This window comes from Musca vetustissima, unplaced genomic scaffold, assembly GCF_032173495.1.
Source record: "Musca vetustissima isolate MV318-11 ecotype Yass unplaced genomic scaffold, APGP_CSIRO_Mvet_v1 utg218155, whole genome shotgun sequence".
Lineage (NCBI taxonomy): Eukaryota > Metazoa > Arthropoda > Insecta > Diptera > Muscidae > Musca > Musca vetustissima.
The window spans coordinates 7,802-34,583 of record NW_026881410.1 but is presented as its reverse complement, the minus strand read 5'-3'; the positions used below and the strand labels follow the sequence as shown (position 1 = coordinate 34,583).

Below are 26,782 nucleotides of genomic sequence, written 5' to 3'. Positions count from 1 at the left end.
GCGCACATATTTCTACCTGTATTATTACAAGATAATTTTCATTGAAGTTTGTACGAAATTTTACTTATGTTCATTTTGTTTATTTTCAGTTATTTGGTGATTTGGTGACCGAGATATTATAAATCTATAAGTGTGTATACAAAAAACAGATGTTTGTAAACAGTTTGACAGATGAATTATGGTGTTGTTTCCTCTGGCCAAAAAAAACTGATTGTTTTGTCTGTATTTTTTTGTTGGTGCTGAGATACCTCGAAAAAAAAATTTGCAGAAATGAACAGATTTTTTTTTTTTGTGACAATATAAATCACGATAAATTATAACCATTTTGATTTCTTGAAAAGAGGCAACGTTCCACATCTGCAAAGTTCACGGAAATTACGTGTATTAGGAAAATTGGTGCCTGTTAATAATGTGTGTTATTAGGTTATTTTCACTTTCGAAAAAAGATTAAAATTTTATGGAAATAGTTTATTGTGTATTTTGGCGATACAAGTATTGTTTATGATACGCATGTCATTAGGAATACAATATATAAAACAAAATGATGAAACATACGGATTTTTACACAATATGCTATTATGACTTTTTGTCGGTTTTTTTCATTTTTTTTTATAACCTCAGGTATAATTTGTGGAGGATGTGATTTTATGTGATAACCAAAAGAGAACATGTTTTTTGTGCTGTAAAGTGCCCGCAAATCTGTTCACCAATTTTATTGCCGTCAATATTTGTTGCAAATGCAACATGCTTATAGGTGTTTATGTGATGTTAGTTCGTTGTGTACGTTGTGTAAAGGAGCCTAGAAGTTGGTTGGTCATGGCTAGGTAGTGTTAATTAAAAAGACAGTAAACAAAAAACACAGGTCATGAACACAATACATTCATTGTTACAATTAACGAACAAGAGCTATTGCACTAGACCCTAACTTATGGAATATTATATAACCTAATTTTCTAATTACTTAAACTAGATATTGCACAATTGACACAGATTGAAGAACAATATGTGGATGCAAGATCTGTTAGCATTCAGAAAATGCGATATAATATTTTAAACTATTTCACCCTATGGTCTATTATTCTGTGCGTAGGTATTATTGCACAACATATATTATTCATTTGTCCTTGTCGTACTAACGTTTTTGGCGCCTTTGTTTTGCGCATAAGTAGTGGCAGGTGTTATTGCACTTAAAAATTATAGGACGACAGGACTATTGTTTGGATTGGGCGCCATATTGTTGCGTACCGCCTACTGCGGCTCCTGGTGGGGTTCCAACCAGCTCAGTCGGGGCACCGCTTTAGGGGTGAATTCCCAACCCTACCACCATCAGCCCTAGGGGTCGAACAATCAAGAAGGAAAACGGAAATAGAACAACAAACAACAATACAAAATGACAACACACATACGACCATAACGAGGGAATTTGGTGACAATTATTCCCGCACTTCGCCCGCCCAACCTTGACCCTTTTCGTCCTCATATACACCTAATTTTAAAGGGCCCCTGTTTCCACACACACTCACCTTACTGCAACATCGTCCAATCTTCCTCCCTTACAGAAAACAACTAGCAATTCATATTAATGTAAACATTTACACATAAACAATATTTATTAATTTCATTATTTCTTGATTACTTAAACCTAACATAAACACATAGTCAATATTCTGAATTCCTAACACCTAAAACTATCGATAAGTCACTGTTTCAGACTACCCACACAATCTATTGAAACGGCTCCTTCTGGCCACTCTATTATACTATTACCTCACCTAAAAGAGCTCTCTTAAGTCGTTATTGGGGAGATTACCATTTGGTCCCAAAATAGGCAAAAACACTAATTCCAATCAGATATTTGGGGTAACCCTACACTTGTCGCATTTGTTAGGCGTTAAAAATTCTCACAATTTTAAAATCTTAGATATTAATCACTAAATACTAACACATAACACACTTAATCTAACACTTAAAATTTAGTAAATATATTTTTGTTTGGTTTTTTTTTAAATTTTTTTTCATTTGGTGATTTGCTTGTTTTTAATTTGGTCTTTGATTACTAATTCATTTTTTGTTTTACTTTCAGATTTCTCAGGCTATTGGCATTTGTATCTCAATTTTAAATTTCGACAAAGGTTACCTGGTTTCCAGATACTTATTTTCCAGGATCATTTTGGACGGACAGACAAATCAATTTATTGGCCAACTGCATCCAAGCTTGCGTTGACGTGCTGTCTTCACTTTGGGCTTAACCGTCTTCCAGCCAACTATTCTACGGCTAAAACCATGCCACATAAATCTTTTTCGCCGAATAAGCCCCAAAATAAAAATCGGATGACCTCCTCCGTGCGACGACTTGGAGGGGCCAATGCTTGCCTTTTCCGTTGATGAGGATGTTGGCGAGATCTATACAAAACACAAACATTCAAACACATAAAATATTACCGAATTACACTACTTACTTTATTTTGTTCGCTCGCAGGCATAAGGCACTCAACAATAAAAAACAAACACAAGTCTTAATAAATTTTGGGTATTTTTTTTGTTTATCTTGGGGATTTTTGTTTTCTTTGTTTTGAAAATTTGTTATAAATTATAGTCTCTCGACCAAACACCAAATAAATTTGATCGAATTTTCCCCCCCGTTATGCCTTTTATACCCCCGCAGCCAGATGCCATTTTCCCACTTTTCTGGGATTCTCGCGCATTTTCCTACATTTATCATTTTTCCTTTATCTTACCTCTTGATCCCTACACTCGACAGGGTTGTATTTGCCAGGCCTAAATTTCAGACCAGATGGCAACGCATGAATTTCTCAACCGCTGTACTGAGCTTACTGTATCCGGCTCACTTTTTTCTGGCCGGCAGCAGCAAACACATCATCTCGGATAATTGCTGCCGGTTGTGTTTTTTTATTTTATTTTTATTTTTATACAAAAAATTATATTCACATGCAACAAACTTTCTTGTACCATCAGCTGATATTTAATCAGCTGTTTTGCTATGTTTTGTAAACATACAACAAAATTGTTCTAAAGCAAATATATTGTTTTGTGAATGTTATTCTGTATAATTAAACATTAAAATGGATGAAGAACACGCAAGTATTTATAAACAATATCAATTTTTTGCTTGTTATCCATGTTTCTAATAAAAATGTTTGTCTGTTGTTGTTTTAATCAGCTGTGTGGATACAATTTTTTTATTGGATGTTGTTCGTTTACTTTTTGCAATCTCTCTCTCTCTCTCTTGAGAACGAATAATTCATATTTACTCTCTGCAAATTCTTACTGAGTAAATGCTACTGGGAAAGTAAACTAACGAACCTATTGTTTTAGTCGGTAAGTCGTTTTTACACAATAATTACATTACGACTTAACCCTTAAACGTTGCATAGCAACCGTATTTTAAATTGCATGCGACAAATTAATATAGAGGATTTTTTTAATATTGGTCGTGAATTTCATTGGGAAACCTTTTTGTTTTTATTTATTTTCAAAATGTCCTCGAAAAGTGTAATTTGTTTTGACATATCAAAAAATGAACGATTTCAAATAACCGACAACTATAAAATGTTGCATCGTAAATTGAAATCCCAATATATTATCGAACAGTAAGTATGAATGCAGAATTTTACAGGATAACAGAAATTTAATATGCAGGTGGAAAAAAGTTTCTTAGATGTCTGTTTTTAAAGAATAATGCAGGGTACAGTTTATAAGAAATAATCGTCGCACGTTTGATTTAAGGGAACCCCACCCATTCTCGATTTTAATTTTTCAAGAATTTCAATGGGCTGGTAAATCAATACCATGCTTGTTAAGATTTGTAACTTTGCACATATATATTTGAAGATTTAAAAGAGAAGAAAAATAATTTACAAAACAATTTTGTTATTGTTTTGTTGTTGTTTTTTGTAATTAATGAAAAGTCCTTATTTTTGATGGCGGGCATGATAACTCTTCACTGGAACATCGGAATCGGAAAATTCCAACGGTGTTAGAAAGAGTACATGTCTGGCTCTCGTATGAACTAGGATTATTGACTTCGCTTGAAAAAATATTTTTTGGAAATTCGCCGATTTTTTACCAAAAACCAAGTTAAAAAATAAGGAAGATCTTCACCGATTGGCTTTATCCTAGTTCATACGAGATCTATACACTCCCAGAGAAACGTTACAAAATTTGGAACCGATTGGACTATTAGTTTTTGAGTTATCGTGCCCGCCATTCGCAAAAAAATGTTTAGAGAAAAACGCGTTTAAAGTTTGAGAAGCCCTTCATCCGTCACCTGACGCTGACACAATAAATCGGCTATATCTTCAAGAGATTTCTTGAGATTTTCACTTGAAATTTTGTAGAGACATTCTTTAATCAGTGTAGATTCGAATTATATCAACAAGAATTTTGACCCCGAGAATGGGGGGGTCCCCTTAAATTATTTGTTCATATGATTTTGTTCATATTCAAATTATAAAATTTAAATAAATACGTACTAGTTTATTTCTTGTATCTTGCTATACGTTTTGTTTATCATTCTCCTTTTCTATTTTGTTTGCCTTTAGAAATGACATGGAATTGAAACCCGAAATATTGGACAAAGTAAAAATATTTATATTGGCCGGCCCTCAGGATCGTTTTACCGAAGAAGAATTTGAAGCATTAAAAGCCTATGTGGATAATGGTGGTAGTTTATGGGTATTACTGGGAGAGGGTGGTGAAAATGAATTCAATACAAATGTGAATTTCTTTTTGGAACAGTATGGCATATACATTAATAGTGGTGAGTAATTATAACATTCCTTTATTACCTATATAAGTAATCATTTTTAAAATTAATTTCCAGATAATGTTATCCGCCCACATTACTACAAGAATTTCCATCCCAAAGAATGTTCAATTGGTGGCGGTGTCGTTTGCGAATCAATGTGGCGGCATATTTTAAAACAACCAGTCGACAAAGTTGATTATGATTTTAGTGATGAAAAATATAAGTTACATTTTCAATACCCCTACGGGGCGACATTAAATGTGTCGGAGCCAGCAAATGTCCTGCTTACAACCGGCCCTGTGGTGTATCCTTTTAATCGTCCATTGGCTGGTTATTATTGTAACGAAGCGAAAGGTAAAATATTGGCCATTGGTTCGGGTTATATGTTTCATGATAAATATTTGTCAAGCTATAAGACAAATGATGCCATTTTGGAGTACATACTGAAATTGTTGGCCACCAATGATATACAATTTAATCATTTGGATTTTAATGATGTTGAGGTGGGTATTTCTATGTTCCTCTTTTAATTAACTTTTTTATTAATATTTAACACCATTCTCTTTGCAGCTCAATGACAATAAAACCTTTACGGATATTGGTTTCATTGCCAATTTGCCAAAAGCCTGTCTCATTGATTCCATTGGTTCGGAAATACCAGCAGATTTTAAGAAAATGTTTGATATGTCATTGTGTTCATTAAGTAATCGTTTGCTCAAGGATGTCATCAACACATATCAACAGTTACATGTTAAATATGAACCCTTGAAAATTATCAAACCTCAATTTGAAATACCCCTACCACCGTTGCAGTTGGCGGTATGTTTTGGAATTCGTAATTTGAAATAATTTTATTAATAGGGTGCATTTGCTTTTTAGACATTTCCACCAATATTTAGTGAACCAGCAGCCCCGCCATTGGAACTGTATGACTTGGATGAAATATTCAGTCCACCCAGATCTCAATTGGCCAATATGACGGGTCAATGTTTACAGGCCTTGCAGGCATCTAAGAATCCTCGCAAACCACCAAATCTCAAAGAGTTGGAAAATTATATCAAGGAATGTGCCCGCATAACAGCCATTATAAATGAGCAGCATGATATGTCACCCCGGGAAATTTTGAATGTTGTGGCCCATCAAATTGTCAGCTATCGACCATATGAATAGAGTCGTGAAGGTTAATTATTTTTATATTTAAAAAAAAATTAAAATAATATTAGAAAAACAAAGAATATTTTTAGATTTTTAAAATAATTTTTTATAGTACCATTAAGGCGTTGATTTTTAAAGAATATTTTTGAGGGTCTCAACAAGGCGTAGATTTTTAGAAGAATATTTTTGAGGGTCTCAACAAGGCGTAGATTTTTAAAGAATATTTTTGGGGGTCTCAACAAGGCGTAGATTTTTAGAAGAATATTTTTAGGGTCTCAGCAAGGCGTAAATTTTTTAAAGAATATTTTTAAGGCCCTAACAAAGTCCAAGATTTTTTAAAGAATATTTTTAAGGCCCTAACAAAGCCGTAGATTTTCAAAAGAATATTTGTAAGGCTCTAACAAAGGCTTTGATTTGTTAAAGAAGACTTTTTAAGACCCTAACAAAGGCTTTGATTTTTTAAAGAAGACTTTTCAAAGAAAAATTTTATTATGTGACCAAACTGAATTAAAATTAAACCACCGTTAAAGCAGCCAACAATCCTATTACTAACATCTGCTAAATGGAGTCTGCGCACAAGATATTCCGCATTGTCTTTACATTGCCAGGACACGACAACAAAACATTCACTTTCCCTTTTCGGCCAGAAAAATAAACAAAAATTGTTAACAAAAAAATGTCCCAACCAAAACGAAAATTTTGTCGTGTTTGTCTCAAAGAAATACGAAGCACCCTATCAAGGATCTATCATATACTGGAGCCACCGGAACCAGTAATAAAATTACGAGATGACCGTAAGGCCGCCACATATTTACAATGCTATTATTATTGTATACGCAATGGCGGGACCGATCATTTTAATGTTGATAGTCTTATGGACTATGCCTATCTATGCACCAAGTGTCGTTTGCAATTGACGCGTACTTTGGATTTTATAATTAAATCACAACGGAATGAAGATTTCCTAATGTCTATGTATGAGAAGAGTACACATGTTGTAAGTTATAGTAGTGCAGAAGCAACAGCAGATGACGGTGATGATGACGATTTGGAGGATGAGTTGTTGCATGGCAACAAAACAGATGATAATACAACAATTGATTTAGAATATGAATTATTCGATGCACATCATTCGAGGAAGACGGAAGATGAGACACAAAGTGATGGGAGTCATGGGGAGGATGAGGAGGAGGTATATTGTAATAATTTTTTTAGTATTCATACGAAAGTAAAGTTTTATTTTTCCTTAGACTGACTTGCTTGAGGAATGTCTAGATCCAAATGATGAAACAATGCGAGATTATCAAAATTCGGTAGAACATTCCGATTCGGAATTGGATATCAATGAAATATTAGATGAACTATCAAAAGATAATGCTGGAAGTAAAGCAGTAACTACGGAAAAGGAATTGCAAGGTTCTAAAAACACGGTTGTCGATTTCGAAGAAGTTCTAATCGAAACGGAAAATGCTGAATTACCACCAAAGAGAGTAAATTTTTCTAGCAATAGGAAAAGAAAAACAAAGAGCAATTCTGTAAAAGAAAATACTTTAAAATTCAAATGTGAAATTTGCTGCAAAGTCTATAGATTAGAGCGGGAACTACATGATCACTATAATGAACATGGTGAGTATTTTTTGGGGGCCGTGAATTTTAACAAATATTTCTTTGGGGGTGGTCTAGCAAGGCGTAGAATTTTTAAAGGATAATTATTAGGCGCCTAGCAAAGGCGTAGATTTTTTAAAGGATAATTATTAGGCGCCTAGCAAAGGCGTAGATTTGTTAAAGGATAATTATTAGGCGCCTAGCAAAGGCGTAGATTTTTTAAAGGATAATTATTAGGCGCCTAATAATTATCCTAAGCAGGCGTAGATTTTTTAAAGAATATTTTTAGGGGTCCTAGTATTTAAAGAGTACATCGATTTTTAACAATGTTTTTTGAGGAAAAGAAAAACCTTACATATGTTTTTTATTTCAGATCCAAAGCTACTAAAATATCCCTGCAATAGATGTAAAGAATATTTTATGTCACAGGATTATCTCAACATCCATAGAGATATAAAACATAAAAATAAAATCTATGAGGATTGTGAAAAATGTGGAAAACTTATATGCTCCACATTAATATATGAACATATGGAACAACAGCATAGCCAGGATAAACAATACGAATGTAAAACATGCGGTAAGATTGGCCACGTTCGTAATAAAATCATGAAATAATTATTATTTTCTATTCCAACTTGTAGATCGTAATTTCCTTACAAAATTAGCATTTGTTAAACATCTAGAGACTATACACGGTCCGACCAAATTAAATCGTTTTGAGTGTCCTGATTGTGAACGATTTTTCTTTACCACGAAAAATCTTAAAAATCACATAAAAATGACACATAATACAAAGAGAAATGGTACTGCAGCAACAGATCAGGATTTTCTATGTGACATTTGTTCGAAAACATTTTCCAATAAATACAGTTTAAAAATGCACATACAACGGCACACCGGTGATATTTTAAAATGTTCCTATTGTGAAAAGGAATTTGTAACAGCCAAGGACTTGAGAATACATATACGATTTCATACCAGAGAATTTCCCTTTAAATGTGAACAATGTTCACAGACGTTTGCCATTAAAACACATTACGATCAGCATCGTAAGAAACATGAAGGTGTACGCTATCGATGTCAGGTGTGTGATAAGGAATTTGGTCATATGTTTAGTTTACGTCAGCATTCATTTAAACATCGTGGTTATCCGTTTAGTTGTAAATTGTGTGGAAAAGGATTACCGGCAGTATTTAAGTATATAACATTTAATATATTTTGAAATATATACATTTTATGGATAATTATTTCTTATATTCTAGAATGCGAGTCCACTTGAAAACAAGGCATCGTAAAGTATTCAATGGGGAATATTCCGACGAAGAGGCTGATCAATATATTATACGAAATAATATTGAAAAAATGTATCCTTGTGTTGAAGTACTTCCTGATAAAATAGTGCGTTAAGCGAAAAATAATCCTAAAATAAAACTATATATTTTGGTAGTATTTTAAAAATAAATAAAAATAATTTTAAGTAAACACTCAAGACAATTTCATTTAACTATAATTATACATATATTTTATTGTATATAACTTAATTGTATGTAGTATATCTGAGGGGACGTATACATTGATTTTGCACAGTGTATTCTCACGAGAGAGCTACACTTTGTTTAAAACTAGCATTACACATTATACAAAATTAAACTATAGGGGGAAAAAACTTGTACTTCAATCACCGTTTCACTAGGGAAACAAACACAAAAAGAGAAATTGCTGATTTGCCACTTCAACATGTTTCCAATTCCTGTGGTATTGGTATATCATTGTGTGCAGCAAATTGCAGCAAAGCCGCATATTTCTTTTTCCAATTTTCTATCTCTCGACTACATTGTTCATTTTCTTCGTGCATTTGTTCCAATTCAATCCATTCATGACTTTTTTCCGTTTCCAAGACATCTTTTTGTTCGATACGTTTTATCCGACAACTGGCAGCATAACCGCGATTTTTCAATGTACGTCGTCGTTGTTTCATGCGTACAATTTCTTCACGATTTAATCCACGCATTTTTAGGGTGCGATTTAAATCACGTACCGAAATAGAAACCAATTCGTCATCACTGATATCTGGGATAGGGCATGGTGACAAGGGGGCCTGCATAAATGAAATTGATAATAAATGGGGGAAAATGTTAAATTCTGTTCAATGCTAAATAGGTTTGGATGTTTGGCAATTTTTTTCGGGGTTGATATAAAAAGTGTGGGATCGGTAATCATATATAGAAGCGGATTTCAAAATATAGTTTTTTAGAGAAATGCGACCACTAAAATATGTCAGCAATCAAAGATCTAGACTTGAAGAGCTTGATATATTTTTTAAGAAAGAGCTTGATATATTTTTGAAGAGCTTGATATATTTTAAATTCTTTAAAGAATATATTTTGATGGACTAGCAAAGGCGTAGATTTTTTAAAGAATATATTTTGATGGCCTAGCAAAGGCGTAGAATTTTCAAAGAATATTTTTTATGGCCTAGCAAAGGCGTCGATTTCTTAGTACGACCTTAACGAACCAGCGTAGATTAAACTATTTTATGACCTTATACCGTTTTTAAGACCAAACAGACATAGATTTATTATTTTTGAGTGTCCAAGCGGTCACTTTGTGGTACGGAACGGTCATTGAATCTTCATTTTTAGAAAAAGTGGATAGATTCAAAACTACGGTGAATAGATGGTGATACTGAGGGATGAGTTCCGAGTTCGATGGTATCCACCTGAATAATATTCACTAGACAAGACTACGTTGCCCTGCCCTTTTACGAACAGGTGATCACAATTTGACACCGAGATATAGAAGCTGAACTTGGATCGATTTGAAAATTTTACCACTATTTAAAATAAAATTGTTAATATAAAAGATTTTTTCGCGTTACTGAGGGATGAGTTCCGAGTTCGATGGTATCCACCTGAATAATATTCACTAGACAAGACTACGTTGCCCTGCCCTTTTACGAACAGGTGATCACAATTTGACACCGAGATATAGAAGCTGAACTTGGATCGATTTGAAAATTTTACCACTATTTAAAATAAAATTGTTAATATAAAAGATTTTTTCGCGTTACTGAGGGATGAGTTCCGAGTTCGATGGTATCCACCTGAATAATATTCACTAGACAAGACTACGTTGCCCTGCCCTTTTACGAACAGGTGATCACAATTTGACACCGAGATATAGAAGCTGAACTTGGATCGATTTGGGCTTAACTCTAGTTTAGTAAAAACGATCAGATTTTTCTGAAAATTTTTCCAGAGGTAGGTATTTTTAGCCTAATTATGGGGATATATTTTTTTCTTGGGGGACGTACCCGGTTACCCGGTTATTTGACCCGGAAGTTCGGGTACGGGTACCCGGTTATATCAGGTTCTACGGATCCGGTTAATATAATATGGGTATCATTTTAAAGGTTATAAAAATACCTTTCCATTGAGTGGTAATATGATGGGGTTATCTCAAACCATTTTGGAGATATAGTAAAAAAACTGGGTTTTGGTCCCCGATTTTTTTGAAAAACTCCCTAAAAGTCGAACTTGGGCCCATTATAGTACCTCTCTAACCCAAACTCAAATGATAGACCACAATTTGCCCTTTCCAAAATGGTGCGATATGTGGCTGTATCTGTTGTGGATCAAAAGATATGGGCCTTAGAACCCTACAAAAACAAGAAAATTCTGTCGCGTAGCCGGTGTTGGTATCTGTCCATAGGAGAAAGTCTTAAATCCCCGGCCGAAGGCCGGCTACACAAAAAATATTCTATTTAGAAGGATTTTCTGCCGCGTTAGCCGGTGTTGGCATCTGTCCATAGGTGAAAGTCTTAAATCCCCGGCCGAAGGCCGGTCACCCAAAAAAATATTCCATTTAACAAGAGATTCTGTCGCGTAGCCGGTGTTGGCATCTGTCCATAGGAGAAAGTCTTAAATTTTCGGCCGAAGGCCGGCTACACAAAAAACATTCTATTTAGAAGGAATTTCTTTCGCGTAGCCGGTGTTGGTATCTGTCCATAGGAGAAAGTCTTAAATCCCCGGCCGAAGGCCGGTCACCCAAAAAACCCCATGCTATTTAAAAGGAGATTCTGTCATGTAGAAAGATTTTCCTTGTTTTTATAGGGTTCTAAGGCCCATATCTTTTGATACACAACAGATACAGCCACATATCGCACCATTTTGGAAAGGGCAAATTGTGGTCTATCATTTGGGTTCTGTTTGGAGAGGGACTATAATGGACCCAAGTTCGACTTTTAGGGAGTTTTTCAAAAAAATCGGGGACCAAAACCCAGTTTTTTGACTATATCCCCAAAATGGTTTGAGATAACCCCATCATATTACCACTCAATGGAAAGGTATTTTTATAACCTTTAAAATGATACCCATATTATATTAACCGGATCCGTAGAACCGGATATAACCGGGTACCCGTACCCGAACTTCCGGGTCAAATAACCGGGTAACCGGGTACGTCCCCCCAAGAAAAAAAGATATCCCCATAATTAGGGTAAAAACACCTACCTCTGGGAAAAATTTCAGAAAAATTTGATCGTTTTTACTAAACTAGAGTTGTTCCTCGATTTGAAAATTTTACCACTATTTAAAATAAAATTGTTAATATAAAAGATTTTTTCGCGTTAGCCGACTTTTCCAACCGTCCATAAGAGAAGGCATTAAAACATCGGTCGACTATTTAAAATAAAGTTGAATTTAAAAGAAATTTTTCTTCACGTCTGCCAACTTTTTGATCTGTCCATAGGAGAGACGAAAAAGTCAAAGGACGGTTCATTCGAACTTCCAAGGCATATATTTTGGGAAGTATCGACTTCTACTACATAATATATACCTCATAGTTATACCTGTGGTAAACATTTCAAAACGATCCTATAAAAACGATCCTATTAATCAACTTATGTCCTTTTGACACTGCAACTTCTCTATTAAAGGATACGTGAAGCTTAAGATCTTCGCCAAATGCATAGCGTTGATTCAAAACAAATATAGAATTTGTGAGGATATCGAGGACAGAGGGTAACTACTTATGGTGGTCATTTGCCTGAAATTGTTCATTATCAATCCCATTACTTCTATCAAAATATGCGATTTGCTTTTAATATGAAAATAACTCCGAGAAAAAATATATATCCTTTGCATCCTTCCTTAAATATGACATTGTACTAGTAGATTACAAATATTGAATGGATGGACCGACTAGATGGCCACTTTCCCACATTAAATATAACACCGAAATTGCCAAACATCTTCAAATAGTGTTTTTTAACTACAAAACAAACATGCATTCCTTTATAACGCAATTTGTTACTCGATAAGACTATTGCATTTACATAAAGATCTTCAGTTACCATTGTTGATTTTAGATTGCGACTCCTTGACTGATGTAATGGATCCATGATTGCAATAACAACAATTTAAAGCAAACAATTTTGTGTGTATAACACAATTTCGTGGAAGACAAACGTTTGGTTGGTTAGTTTTTTTTTTTTGCAAGTTGTGATGATTTCCCAGTTTTTGTTTCCAGAAACAATGAAGAGTAAGTACACCACAGCAGCAAGCACACACAGTCGTCAAATTTCGTGGTAGTTGACGTCGTTGATTGTTGAAGAAGAAAGAGATTAATAATAGTTAGTTATTAATCTTTGTTGCCTACGTAATAAATTGTTAATATTTTCTAAATAACAAATAATAGATAAATACCGTGGAAAAGAAGATTATATCAAGACACACAACGTATATGGAAGAAAAAAAACACTGATATGACAGATAAAATCCACAATCAATTCACTTTCACGTCACTTCACTATGGCGTCAGGTAATGGAATAACAACAAACACAAATAAACTAAAAACGTTCCACCTGCTACAAATGGGAGAGAAGAAAAAATGGCTGATGACTGAAAGCGGAATATAGAAAATTTACGAATGAAGTGTGATAAACACCACTTGAGAAGCGTATAGTGAAGAAAGAGGCAAGTCGCACAATGTCGGTGACGGCGGCTTGAGTTGAAAAATGACGGCGGCGGTTTTAATACAAACACATGTAATTTAAATAACAAATTAAAAAACGTTTAATAAAAAATGTACTCCGAGTTAAAAAAAAATAAATTTATATATATTTTTTAATTAAGGATATATAATTAAAATGTATACCCATGGTAGAATAATACAAGGTAGGACAACATGAGTTTAATAACAAAAAAGCAACTATGTAGGTAGTGGCTTCTACTGTCAAATATAAAAAAAACATACGCAAACAATTTCAACACTTAACTAAAAACGTGAAAGAAATAACAAAGTAATTACATCCAGACGAAAGCGGTTAAAAATCATTTTTATTTCAATTAAATTTGAATCTCTTTCAATTGAATTTTAATTTATTTGACATGGTATTCAAAGTAATACACACACTTATACAAAATATGTGTATTGATTTAATAGAACAAGCCACATTGAGAAAAAATTCTAATCAGATGGTAGGTATGCCCTACCCGCTTATAATTATACCATGTTCATACCCATTAAAAATACCAATTTTGAAATAAATTAAATAAAATACAGAAACATTTGTTTATAACGACCGAATAGAATGGTCGCGTTATAAACGGTGTCATTATAAACCATTTTGACTATATTACGACTGTAGTAGAATGTTAAATTGTTTCAAATGATTAAAGGGAAAATGAAATATATTAATACAAGATTCTAGCATGGCATAATAATATGAGGTAGTGGTACGTTTACATTGTACCGGATTTCGTTAAACCAGTGGGTTTCAATTCCATTGTATACAGGCCAAAAAGATCCTCATAGAGTAGGTTAACCCGGTAAAAGTTCCAATGTAAATGCCGTTTAGGTCAACTTGAGGTCAATAGCAAAAAATAAACTCTTCTTCTTCTTCTGTCAAATATAAAAAACCTGAAAATGTGTTTACATGTATAATAAATGCATGGCATAATTACAGAAGGAAGCCTTATTAGAGAAATTGATAACGCTTTTTAATACGAGGGCAGATTGCCTAGCACAAAAATTGTGGTATAAAAGTTAGGTGTTTTGGAAACTTCCATCGCAAGACAACAGGTGTTTCAAAAAAACCCATCCGGAATTTTTTACAATGAAAGCACGCATTTCTAATTTTTCCATTGTAAAAATTGCGGATGCGTCTTTTTTGATCACCCTTTTCTATATGAAGAAGTTGCCAGATCGAAACAAAATTTAACATGTGTTCATATAACCATTTCAAATAAAATGGAAAATAAATTCCATAAAATATTATTTATTTATGTTGGTCGATTGGTATATTTTCAAGAAATTAAAAATGTATAAGTCAGTTTTTCTCTTTCAAGTCGAGCTTAATGATCGAAATTTTGCAATGAAAAGGAAAGCCAGTCCAACATTATGGGACGCGTTTCGCCATTGGTTATGCGGCTCGTCAGGTATATTGGGCTATGTGCCTTTACAAAGGTCGCATGTTGGCAACTTCAATTTATATTGCTGTTATTGCGAAGTTGCATCTGCGAATTAAAAATTAAAACTTATCAATGTATGAATGAATATATTCTTACTTACATAGCTGACTTGTTAGAGAACCTTTTTTCCATGAGCCGAGCTAAAAAAAAGATTGCAAGTCGCTTCGGTATTGTGTGCAGCTCTTCCACTTTGGAAGACCATGTTCCGAGATGTTGTCTGCCACTTGATTTTTTCATCGAATTCATGGCCTTCCCCACGCTTTCAAATGCCTTTTGAGCTGGGGTATACTCATCCATTCTCTCAACATGACCTAGCCTAGCTTATTCTGACCATAGCAGCATCTGTTGGCCAACACAATTCTCCTCCGGATTTCAAAGCTGATGTTATTAGCTTTGTTTATGGCGCTACCAAGGTATATAAAATCATTGACTACTTCGAAGCTATAGTTTTCAAGTTCCACAGTTGATCCGAGTCTGCTGGACGTCCTGTGCGTTCATACCATCAGCTTCTCACAATTTACTGCCAGTCTCACTTTGGCAGACACCACAATTCGTTCAAAGGTGGTTGTTACCGCTTGCAATGTTCGACCAATAAAGTAGATATCAGCTGATTTTTATTTCGATCATGATCAAAGGTATAAAGTAAAGTACATTTACATATGGCAAAATAAATAGGTAGTCCATTTAGCTCAGCTGATGTCTTGATTAACTATCAAAGTGCGTAATTTCTACTTGAATTCGATGTGCAGAGCTGCCAACTTTTTGAAATATTATAAACAATTTTGCCAGATGGTCGAGACAAAAACAATTTTTTTTGTTTTGATACATCACCTTATTAGGTGTGTCTGGTTACTTTCCCAGTAAAATTTATTCAGTAAGTTCTAGTTCAGAGAGTAAGCCGTTTTTACTATCTTTTGCGATAATACTGAGAAAAGTAAACAGACAACATTTAGTAAGATTTAGCAAATAAACAGCTCCTTCAAGATAACATTTTATTTGCACCAAAATAAACAACAAAGGACGAACACAATTATTTGTATTGCATTTCCTATTAAAAATAAAATGCACAATACAAGAAAAATTGATTTGGTATGTTCCCCGGGAACATTTAAGCTTCCTGCATCAATACATTGCCCTCTTTCTTTAAGTTGCCTAAAAATATAGACAATTTGTTTCTAATCTAATTAAATATGAATTTTATTCCATTTTCTGTAATTTTTATACAACTTAACTTGAAATTAAACTTTGAAATTTAAAAATATGTTTTGAATAATTTTTGTGTTTGGTCATAAAACAGCTGATCCGAAATTGGCTGAGTTCGCAAAATCTTACTGCATTAAATTCTTTCAGTAAACTCCAGGTAGTTTGTTGTTGTTGAACTGTCAAACTTGCTCTCTCACTTGACTCTCTTTTACTGCATTTTTGGATAAACAGACATTTAGTAACATTTGGTAACAATTGCTACCAAATATCGAGCTATTATTGCATCATGGTACTGGGCGCAGCTGATGTCTTGATTAAAGTGGTCCACAGACGTCAAACATGTGCGCGTCGCACAACGAAAAATTAAAAATTTTTAATTTCTTTCGATCGGTGTGCGCACCGGCAAATCGGTGTGAACACCGTACCACACACGTCAAACATTGCTTCGATTCACACCGATCGAACGCACGTGTTTGACGTGTGTGGGCCACTTTAATCAAGACATCAGCTGCGCTAAATGGACTACCTATTCATTGTGCCATGGTACTGGGCATGTCTTTGAAACCTTGTTGAGTTGCCAACTATAAATGTTCTACATTAGCCAGAACAGTGTGGCCAATAGTAATGTAATCTATGTCGTTACACGAGGTTTATGTCTTCGCCAGCACGAAAGAGTTTCCCATTACTATGTTCTACATAGGATAAAGTGAAGCCAAGTTTGGTAATGTATGGTGATAATAGGGATAGCATTTTGAATGGTTTTGTTTATATCCTTTGTAATACGACATGCGACTTATGTTTGTCTTTATCGGATTTCTTTTTCATAAAAAATAACAACAGGTATAACAGCTGACAAACTATTCTAAACAGCTAGAATTTGGTAACTCGATTTCGATAGCGTAGCAATAATAGTAATAACAATATTACAATAAATTGAACAAATCAACAAATGTTTTGACCTAATGGAGAGGAATTCTTTTTAAAATGTTGATTGAAAAATTGAAGGGAATTAGGAACCCATTAAAATATGTATGTAAACGGAGGGGAAGTGCAAGTCATCGTAAATGTAGTGGTATGTGTAGATAGATCAGGGGCCTTAAAAATGTCATAATTTTAAGACTTTAAGGGTCAATGTTAGGTGGGCACTGTGTGGGAGCACCAATACCAAGCTTCCTTGTTGATGGTGTATCGTGTTTCTTTATGTAAGTGTAATATTTCTAGGTCTTTTTTGTTCAAATTAAAATATATAATTGTTTGTCCGCTAGTGCTGATGGTTAAGGTTTGAGAACCTCCCCGAAGATGGCTGGACTTAAAACCACAGTGCCACAGTAGGTGGATCATAACAGATTCCAGTCTAATCCCACAAATAAAACATTAAACAAAATTAACACATATTGTCTTAAGCGTTTCTCTGTGTAACCAATTCATTTATTAATATAAAATATAGTGAAATATATTTATTTTTTCAATTATATAACATTATAAAATCTGTACCCATTAAAGGACATTTACATTCTTAATCGGGTTATATGAGGATTTATTTGACATAGATTTAAAATAATTGACAATATATACCCAGTGGGTTAACGAAATCCTGTACAATGTAAACGTACTATTGGGGAAGCATACTATACAAATAATTTACGATGCATATCACAAACATGCTTCCACTCGATGTTTTTAAAGTATGACAATATTTAGACTTCTTTCTCAGCTTGTATTTGAAAACAGCTATCCCAACGTTTTCGTGCATTAAGCAGAGTCAATGTTTCCACTCATAGACTCAAAAATATATTTTTTTATTTAATAGTGATTTCCTTGATATTCCATAATTTTTTTGCCGTACATCATGTCCTCCAACATCATGTCCAAAATAGCCAGCTATACCAGATACCATGTTTTTCACTTTCAAAGCGTTCCATTAAATCATAGTTAGACAGATAGCCATGTGAATTCCACTGCTGAGAATCACAAGCACGATGTGACGAAATGTCACCATCATCACTGCACACCCCCATCACCGATAAAGTTTTTGTTTCTGTTCTCTGGGGCCATAACGTTATAAGGCATAAACAAAATATAAATATAAGTGTGAAATATTTATAAAATATGTGTATCAATGCCGACGTTAGGTGTTCAAATTGATAACGATATTCTGCTTCGGTTTCCATAATAATAATGTCGTTTTTACTTGAACTTGACTCGATTCGAATATAACTAATTTTGATGGTGGCACACTTGTCGGCATTTCTATTTATACGAAGCGAGTAGGGTTCGTGTCTGTTAGGCGGGAAAAAGCTTGCTTGCACATTTGGCGGGTTAATGCTTGGCAGTGGGATTGTTTTGTTTATAACAATTGTTATTTACAGTTGTTAAAAAAATTTGAGCAGAAATGGCACGCTGTACACCAAACATCACATGTTACCCGCCTACGCCGATGACATCGACATAATGGATCGAACATTGCGAGCGGTACGAGGTACTGAACGATTTTATATACTAGTACATCGGTAGTGTTAGCCAACATAGTGTTAGCCAACATATGCTACAATGGTCTGAGTAAGCAACTCAAAAGTAAGGCTATCTCCCTCCGGACCAAACTCACGCTCTACAAGACGCTGATATTGCCCGTCGGCTTTGTGGATCTGAAGCATGGGTACTTGCGCAAGCAGATGGGGCAGCTCTTGGAGTGCTTGAGAGAGGATGAGGAAGGCCACGAATTCGATTAAAAGATCCAGTAGAAGACAATATCGGAACAGGGTCTTTCAAATTGGATGAGATGTGCACAAGACCGACGCGCTTTGAAATATTTTTTAAACTCGTCATATGAAACAACCCTTCTGTCATAAGCCAGCTAGGTAAGTAAGTAGTATTTGTTTTTTTAAATGTCTTGTGTAAAAATTTTAAAAATCTCTTGCAAAAATATACTGTAGGTATACTTTTTCGACTGAATGTAGTAAACAAAGTGTTATCTTCACACATGTTTATTTCCTTACTGGGAAAAGCTTTCATTGGAAATTGTATTTATTTCGTGAATATGCATGCTTGGATTTTCAACAATGAAATTTGTTTTGAGGCTTTTTCAGAGCATTGTGAAATTGTCCAAAAATATGCCGCATCCAAATCGAATGGGTTCAATATTTTTATCATATTTAGATCAAGTTGGATCTAATTGGTGAATTTATTTGAAGTATATAAATTCGATTAAAGCTTTTGACATTTATCAAATATTAAAAAAAAACAGGTAAATTTACTTAATAGAGATTGCTAGAGGAGTCATGGTAGTGCAAATTGTACAAAGGGATAACTAGTCTCCAGATTCCTATTTTGGTAATGAACTGTGAATTTCAAAATAATGCGGCAAAATTCTTCAAAATATAAAAAAACTGTGCGGGACCTTTAGATATTATATTGCACGGTCCTTCAGAATAACTTTACCTTAAACCAGTGAGCGGAGCAGTATAGTCGGACGGGGCCGACCATATGATACCCTACACAACTTCAACGAAATCTAACTTTCTATGGTTCTATATTCTGAACATGGAAAATATTTCGCGATATTTGCACCCTCTTGACCACCTAGAGGTCAACAAATATTAATAATATCCATAAATGGAAAATTTCAAAGCGATCAGATCTATTTTTTGCGCCCTCTAGCAAAATTTCGTGAAGATTGGTCCATAATTGTGGCCTGTATCGTGTTTACAAATTATAATGGACAGACGGACGGATGGACACACACGGACACACATGTCTAGATCGACTCAGCTAGTCGAGATATGACGATCGGTATACTTAAAGGTGGGTCTAGGACCAATATATCGCGGTGTTACAAACTCTTGGGGCTGCACAAAGCTATAATACCCTGACAACATAGTTGTGTAGGGTATAAAAATCTACGCCTTGTATTGGACCTTGAAAAAATATTCTTTAAAAAAATCTACGGGTTGTATTGGACCTTGAAAAAATATTCTTTAAAAAAATCTACGCCTTAAATGACCTTTGAAAAAAATATTCTTTAAAAAAATCTACGCCTTAAATGACCCTTGAAAAAATATTCTTTAAAAAATCTACGCCTTGTATTGGACCTTGAAAAAATATTCATTAAAAAAATCTGCGCCTTAAATGACCCTTGAAAAAAATATTCTTTAAAAAAATCTACGCCTTGTTTTGGACCTTGAAAGAATATTCATTAAAAAATCTACGCCTTGTATTGGACCTTGAAAAAATATTCTTTTAAAAAATCAACGCCTTGTATTGGACCTTGAAAAAATATTCTTTTAAAAAATCAACGCCTTGTATTGGACCTTGAAAAAATATTCTTTTAACAAATCTACGCCTTGTATTGGACCTTGAAAAAATATTCTTTAAAAAATCTACGCCTTGAATGACCCTTGAAAAAATATTCTTTAAACAATCGATTTTTTTAAATAATAATTAGTTTTTGTTTGAAATTTTAGACGATATAATCTTTACTGTTATTTAAAAATTTGCGCTATGAATTTCGTGTTGGCTCTTTGTATTTTATTCTCCATTCAGAATGTTTGTGATTTTCGTAGAATTGCAAAAGAAGCTTTTGTTCTAATGAAAGCTTTAATTGGAACAATTGCACAAGTCTATTTAAATGTAGGCAAATATAATTAATAAGGGGTGCTGCCATCCAAGGCAGCTGTTTGTGTGAACATATTAAACTGAAAGTAAATAGTTAATAAATAATAATGGTATGGACAATTATCCTAATTTATTAGAGAATCCAATATGACCCTAAATAAAAATCTGAACAAATCAAAATACCTTTAAAAATCGCTATAAGAAATATTATTTCGTATCTATTATCAATAAATTGGTGGAAAAAACCCCTCAATACGCAATAGTCCATATAAATGAACTTGCCTACACGCCAACTACAATCAGTTCGAATAAATATTTCACACCAAAAACAAAAGCACTCGAATACAATTACGACGACCTACCTCAAAAACAGCAGCAATAAAATGGCTAGAGTAGACGCGATGTTACTTTTTGTGACTTTTTATTTTTCCTGCTATATTTTTCAAATAATGGCCATTGACGAGCGACCCTTTAACCACGTACTACCCTGCAGAGGATGTTCCGTTAAAATTGTTGCCCAAAATTATACCAATTTTAAGGAAGATGTGAAGACAATATTAAATCCCGACAATTACAGTTTTCCTTTGAACAGCAGTCAGCAACAGATGGGTTTATCGAATTATTGGCAATATTATGTTAATACATGGCTAATGCATATCGTATATTCAATGGCTTCGATTGGATTTGTTGTTTTTAATTGAGGTATAATGCGATTTATATAGTTTAAGTATGTATACTTCTGTGATGTAATATATGTATGTACAAGTAATTAATAAAATAATAACAAGGAAAAACGTCGTTCGAAGCTCGAACGGGCGGAAATGCTTAAAAATGCATGAATCCAATAGGCATTGGAAATTTTCTTACATGTAACAGCTGTTGAAATGGCTTCTGTCCATGGAAGACTTGTTAAAAGATTTTCTATCTATGCTTTCGTCAAGTTGGTGGGTAAGTTAAGTGAAGTAGGCTTCTGATACCTGTTGTGTTTACAGCTTTTCGACGTCGAGTTTCCGTGTTGTGTTTTGCTTTGCCGAGTTAACACGAGTGCGAAATTTGGCCGCTACAAGATAATGGTCAAAATCGATATTCGCTCCTCATATCGATTGAACGTCTAAAACACCGGATGAATGCCTTTCGTCTATTTCAACATTTTCGATTTGAATTCTCGTTGTTTGATCGGGAGAAAAAACCCAGGTGGCCTTGTATATATTGAGCTGCTAACTAAAATTTTTTATGCTAGCGCGTAGTCAATCAACCTCATGCCGTTGTCGGATGTTTCTGCGTGGAGACAGAATTTTCCGACGATGGAACCAAAAATATTTTCCCTTCCGATTTTTGCATTAAAATCTCTTAGCAAAATTTTTATGTTATGGCCAGGGCAGCGCTCATATGATGTTTCTAGGTGCTCGTAATATATGTCTTTGCTCTGTTCATCTCTGTCTTCGGTCGGAGCATGGGTGTAAATGGGACTGATGTAGATTAAGTTCTCTTGTATACGGATTATAGCAATTCGCTCATCTACTGGAGTGAATCTGGAGACGAGGTTCTTTTATTCTCCTATTAACCATAAATCCGCAGCCAAATTCATGTCTCATTTCATGACAGCTATAATACGAGGCGTTATCATCTGATTTACTTACGCCAGTCCCTTTCCATCGCATTTCCCGTAAGACAATAATATCGGCTTTGTACTTCTTGAGTACATCCGCCAAAGCGAAAACTGCGCCTGTTCAGTACAAGTGCAGATTCGCAGATCGCGATACTTTATACGTTTGCGGGGGCCGTCAACATTAAGGGGGTTTGGTTTTCCTTTTCGTTGCTTTTTTCCCGAGAGTGGGCAACTAACCCGACGCCTCAACCCATTTTTTATAGTTCTTATAAGGCACCAAGACAAGCCTGGGCTTTGCCATGTTAAAGACCCTCAGAGTTGTTGCTTTGTATCTATCATCCCCTACGTCACCCAAAAAAGCCCACCATCGAGATACCCGTGGTACGATCAGGAGTGACGTAATGCTACTAATGTGAAAAATGCAGTTTACAGGGCAGCCTGGAGACAGTAGCTGCAGTAGAGAAAACTATCGGGAGAATATTAGAACGGAGAATCGTATTTTTAGAAAAAAAAAAACAAGAAAAACGTGAGGAGTCAGAACGAAGTCCGGAAATTTACCAACGAGTAAAACACCAAACCAAAGGCTTTGGTGCAGGCATATTCTCATATAGATATGAAAATAGAAACCTGGTGACAGATGCAGACAGAGTGTAGAGGAAGGAGGATTTTGTAAAGCTTCCGGTACCAAATAGTAACAGTGAAGAAAATACTCCAGAACCAATATGAGATGACTGTATATATTGTATACCATCTAGCCAAGATGAGATCAGAAGAAGAATAAAAAAGCAGCAGGTGCCGATGGTTTACCAGCCAAACTATTCAAGGACGCTGGTCAGACACTGATCAAGAGCATGCACCAGCTGATTAGTACAATTTGTCTAGAGGAGTGCATGCGCAATTATTGGAACCTCAGCATCATGTGTCCCGTAGGACAGTACCAACTATAGAGGAATAAGTGTACTGTGTGAACGACTGAAGCCAATGGTCAACTAAATTATTGGACTATACAAATGCGGCTTCAGTCCTGGTAAATCCATCACAGACCAGATTTACCTACCGCGCGAAATCCTGGAAAAGATCAACGAAAAAAAATATCGACACATTCCACTTATTCGTCAACTATAAAGCCGCAATCGACAGCCCTATCCGTTCAGAGGTGATTAAAGTCATGTCTGCGTTCGGCATTCCTGGAAAATTAATACGGCTATGCTGGATAACCAGCAGGTCAGCATTTAAATTCGGAAAGCCCTATCGGAGCCCTTTAATGCCAAACGAGGATTCAGACAAGGTGACAGTTTGTCGTGTGACCTGTTTAACATCCGGCAGGAAAATATCATACGAGAGGCTAAGGTCAACAAAAATGGCACTCTGTACACCAAACAACACATGTTACTCGTCTACGCCGATGACATCGACATAATGGGTCGAACATTGTGAGCGGTAACAGCCACCTTTGAACAAATTGAGAAGGAGTCTGCCAAAGTGGGACTGGCATAAAAACAAGGCACAAAACGTCCAGTAGACACGAACCGACTGTTGAACTTGAAAACTACAGCTTCGAGGTAGTGAACGATTTTATATACCTCGGTGGAACCATAAGTAAAACTTATAAAATCATCTTTGACTCCTCTGGATTCATAGTGTTGGTCAATAGATGCTACTATGATCTAAATAAGTAATTCAATAACAAGGCCACCTCTCTCCAGATCAGACTCACACTCTACAAGACCCTGATGTATGACTCTGAAGCATGGGGACTTGCGCAAGAAGATGAGGCAGCTCTTGAAGTGTTTAAGACAAATAATAAATTATATAATTATAAACTATAACATATGAATTATAAATTATATGTTATAAATTAAAAAATATAAATTTTAAATTAAAATTATAAACTATAAATTTAGGAATTATAAATTTTATATTATAAATATAAAAACAATATTTTTTTGAAAATTTATATTTTGTTTATTTTGAATTAGAGATCTAATATAATACATTTTGTTTTATTCTATATTATTGTACTACAAGCTAGTTTTACACCTAATGGGACGTCCATTAAATCGAATTACAGCCTTGCAACGACTTGACATTAATTCGATCATAAATCGCATCGATTCCAATGGAATTGCCATCCATGACGTTTCAATCATTGACCACAATTCATCTGGATTAGATGGTTTCACTGATCGTAAAGCAATTTTCAGCTCCCGCCACATATCTTCCATGGGATTGAGGTCCGGTGATTGTGCGGGCCAATTTAAAACCTTTACCCCATTCTCTTGAAACCACAAATTTACGGCATTCGAAGTGTACTGGGGATTATTATTTTGTTGAAATTGCCATCGCAATGGCATTTGTCTTGCGGCAAAAGGCAACATAAAATCGCTCAAAATGTGTCTATAACGTTCAGAATCGATTTGATCGCTACCGATACGTATAAGGGGTCCCACACCATAATAAGAGAAACAACCCCATAGACGGATCGTTGGACCATTCTCTATTGAAATTTTTGTTTCACTTGACCATAAAATGTTGCGCCATTTGCTTGCCGGCCAATCGATATGCTCCATGGCGAATTCCAAACGTTTTCTTTTATTTCGATTTGAAATTTTTTGTGGTATTTTTCGTACAATTTTTCTTAGCAGCGATATTTTCGAATTTAGTTCATGATTTCCTTTAATGTCTTTTAAAAGTTCTCGTTTTTTTAATTGCAAATTTTTATATTTTTGGGGTTTGGTTTTCAATTTGTTGTTGTTGTTTTTGTTTTTCACCGAGATTTTTGTCATGTTCTTAATTATTTATTTAGAATGGAAATAGTTATTGAACTTGACAATATTATTGTGTTATTGATTTTGCCGGTTGTGAAAATTTTGTTTCGGCTTTTATATTCAGATGATAGTGCCGGTTATCGCTAACAGCGAAAAAAAGCTTTAACATTGTATCTGTACTGCTGTTAACGTCATCATGTTATCTTCCTACAAACAGTCATCTACATACATATAAGCTTTCATAAAATGTTCATGAATGGTCATGTCTCTAGTTGCTAAATTTATTTATCACCATTCAGAATAATGGGGAATTTTGCAAATTGTTGATTTTACACTTAGACGACAGAAGGTGTTGGTTGGCTCTGTTAAGCATGCCTAAGCATGCTTGAAAGGCTTTTTCAATTTGAAAGGCTAAGCATCGAGATATTGTCTTCTACTTGATCTTTCCATCGGAATTGTGGCCTTCTCCTTCTGTGAGAACTATCAGTAGGCTCGCTTTTATATGCCTTTATTAAACTGAGGCATCTTCATCCATTCTCACAACATGGCCTAGCCAACGTTGTCGCTGCAGCTCAATACGACTGACTATGTCGATGTCCGAGAATAAATGGTACAACTCATGATTCATACGACGCCTATATTCACCGTCGATGCATATCGGCCCATAGATTTTAGGAGAATTTTTCTCTCAAGAGCTGTCACATCTGCTTGCGCAAGCACCCATGCTTCAGATCCATATAACAGCACGGGTAGTATCAGCTTCATGTAAAGTGTGACTTTGGTCTGGCGGGAGGTGGCCTTGTTTCTAAACTGCTTACTTATACCATAGTAACATCTGTTGGCCAGCACTATCCTTCTCCGAATTTCAAAACTGATGTCGTTAGTTTTATTTATGGTGGTGCCGAGGTATATAAAATCTTTGACTACCCCGAAGCTGTAGTTTTCAAGTTTCACAGTTGGTCTGAGTCTAGTGGACGTCTTGCGCGTTATTACCATCAGCTTGGCCTTCTCGCCATTTACTGCCAGACCCTCTTTTGCAGCCTCCATCTCAATTTTTTAAAAGGTGGTTCTTACCGCTCGCAATGTTTGACTCATTATATCGATGTCATCGGCGTAGGGGAGTAACATATGTTCATTGGTGTACAGAGTGTCATTTCTGTTCACTTTTGCCTCTCGTATAACCTTTTCCAGCAGGATGTTAAAAATATAACACGACAACTGCTGTCACCTTGTCTGAATCCTCAGTCGGTATTAAAGAGTTCGATAGGTCATTTCCGACCTTAACTGATGACATTTAGTCAGTTAAAGTAATCCTGCATAGTCGTATTAATTTTGCAGGAATTCCGAACGAAGACATGGCTTTAAATACCTCTGAACGGAGTAGGACTGTCTAATACGGTTTTATAGTCGACGAATATGTGGAATGTGTCGATTTGCTTTTCGTGGGTTTTCTCCAGGATTTGGCGCAGAGTGAACATCTGGTCAATGATGGATTTGCCAGCTCAGAAGCCGCATTGTTATGGTCCAGTAATGTCATTGACCATTGGCTTCAGTCGCTCAAACAGCACGCTTGATAGCACTTTATAT

The 26,782-nt window shown here is 35.0% G+C and overlaps 3 protein-coding genes across 3 annotated transcripts; 2 read left to right on the top strand and 1 right to left on the bottom strand.

Moving 5' to 3' along the window:
- Positions 1-3,488: 3,488 nt before the first annotated feature.
- LOC133327362 (intraflagellar transport protein 52 homolog) lies at positions 3,489-5,938 on the top strand. The gene is made up of 5 exons (XM_061535921.1): positions 3,489-3,611; positions 4,563-4,780; positions 4,844-5,271; positions 5,339-5,587; positions 5,648-5,938. Exons 1-5 carry the CDS (start codon positions 3,499-3,501, stop codon positions 5,936-5,938), a joined length of 1,299 nt encoding a protein of 432 aa, XP_061391905.1. The 5' UTR covers positions 3,489-3,498.
- A 661-nt stretch (positions 5,939-6,599) lies between these two features.
- Positions 6,600-8,938, top strand: LOC133327360 (zinc finger protein ztf-16-like). Its single transcript, XM_061535920.1, has 4 exons — positions 6,600-7,115; positions 7,174-7,413; positions 8,547-8,728; positions 8,794-8,938. The coding sequence occupies exons 1-4, from the start codon at positions 6,600-6,602 to the stop codon at positions 8,936-8,938; spliced, it is 1,083 nt and encodes a 360-aa protein (XP_061391904.1).
- A 325-nt stretch (positions 8,939-9,263) lies between these two features.
- On the bottom strand, positions 9,264-12,932 carry LOC133327359 (transcription factor MafK-like). Its single transcript, XM_061535919.1, has 2 exons — positions 12,867-12,932; positions 9,264-9,629 (listed from the first exon to the last, which is right to left on the bottom strand). The coding sequence occupies exons 1-2, from the start codon at positions 12,930-12,932 to the stop codon at positions 9,264-9,266; spliced, it is 432 nt and encodes a 143-aa protein (XP_061391903.1).
- Between the last annotated feature and the right edge of the window lie 13,850 nt (positions 12,933-26,782).

What these genes read in the sequence shown, in the direction of transcription:
- LOC133327362 (XM_061535921.1), top strand. Translation starts at nt 3,499, where the DNA reads ATGTCCTCGAAAAGTGTAATTTGTTTTGACATATCAAAAAATGAACGA. An exon ending in TCCCAATATATTATCGAACA is followed by an intron (nt 3,612 to 4,562) that starts GTAAGTATGAAT and finishes GTTTGCCTTTAG; the next exon opens with AAATGACATGGAATTGAAAC. An exon ending in TGGATTTTAATGATGTTGAG is followed by an intron (nt 5,272 to 5,338) that starts GTGGGTATTTCT and finishes TTCTCTTTGCAG; the next exon opens with CTCAATGACAATAAAACCTT.
- LOC133327360 (XM_061535920.1), top strand. Translation starts at nt 6,600, where the DNA reads ATGTCCCAACCAAAACGAAAATTTTGTCGTGTTTGTCTCAAAGAAATA. An exon ending in ATGGGGAGGATGAGGAGGAG is followed by an intron (nt 7,116 to 7,173) that starts GTATATTGTAAT and finishes ATTTTTCCTTAG; the next exon opens with ACTGACTTGCTTGAGGAATG. An exon ending in CTGAATTACCACCAAAGAGA is followed by an intron (nt 7,414 to 8,546) that starts GTAAATTTTTCT and finishes CAATGTTCACAG; the next exon opens with ACGTTTGCCATTAAAACACA.
- LOC133327359 (XM_061535919.1), bottom strand. Translation starts at nt 12,932, where the DNA reads ATGGATCCATTACATCAGTCAAGGAGTCGCAATCTAAAATCAACAATG. An exon ending in TGGTAACTGAAGATCTTTAT is followed by an intron (nt 9,630 to 12,866) that starts GTAAATGCAATA and finishes TCATTTATGCAG; the next exon opens with GCCCCCTTGTCACCATGCCC.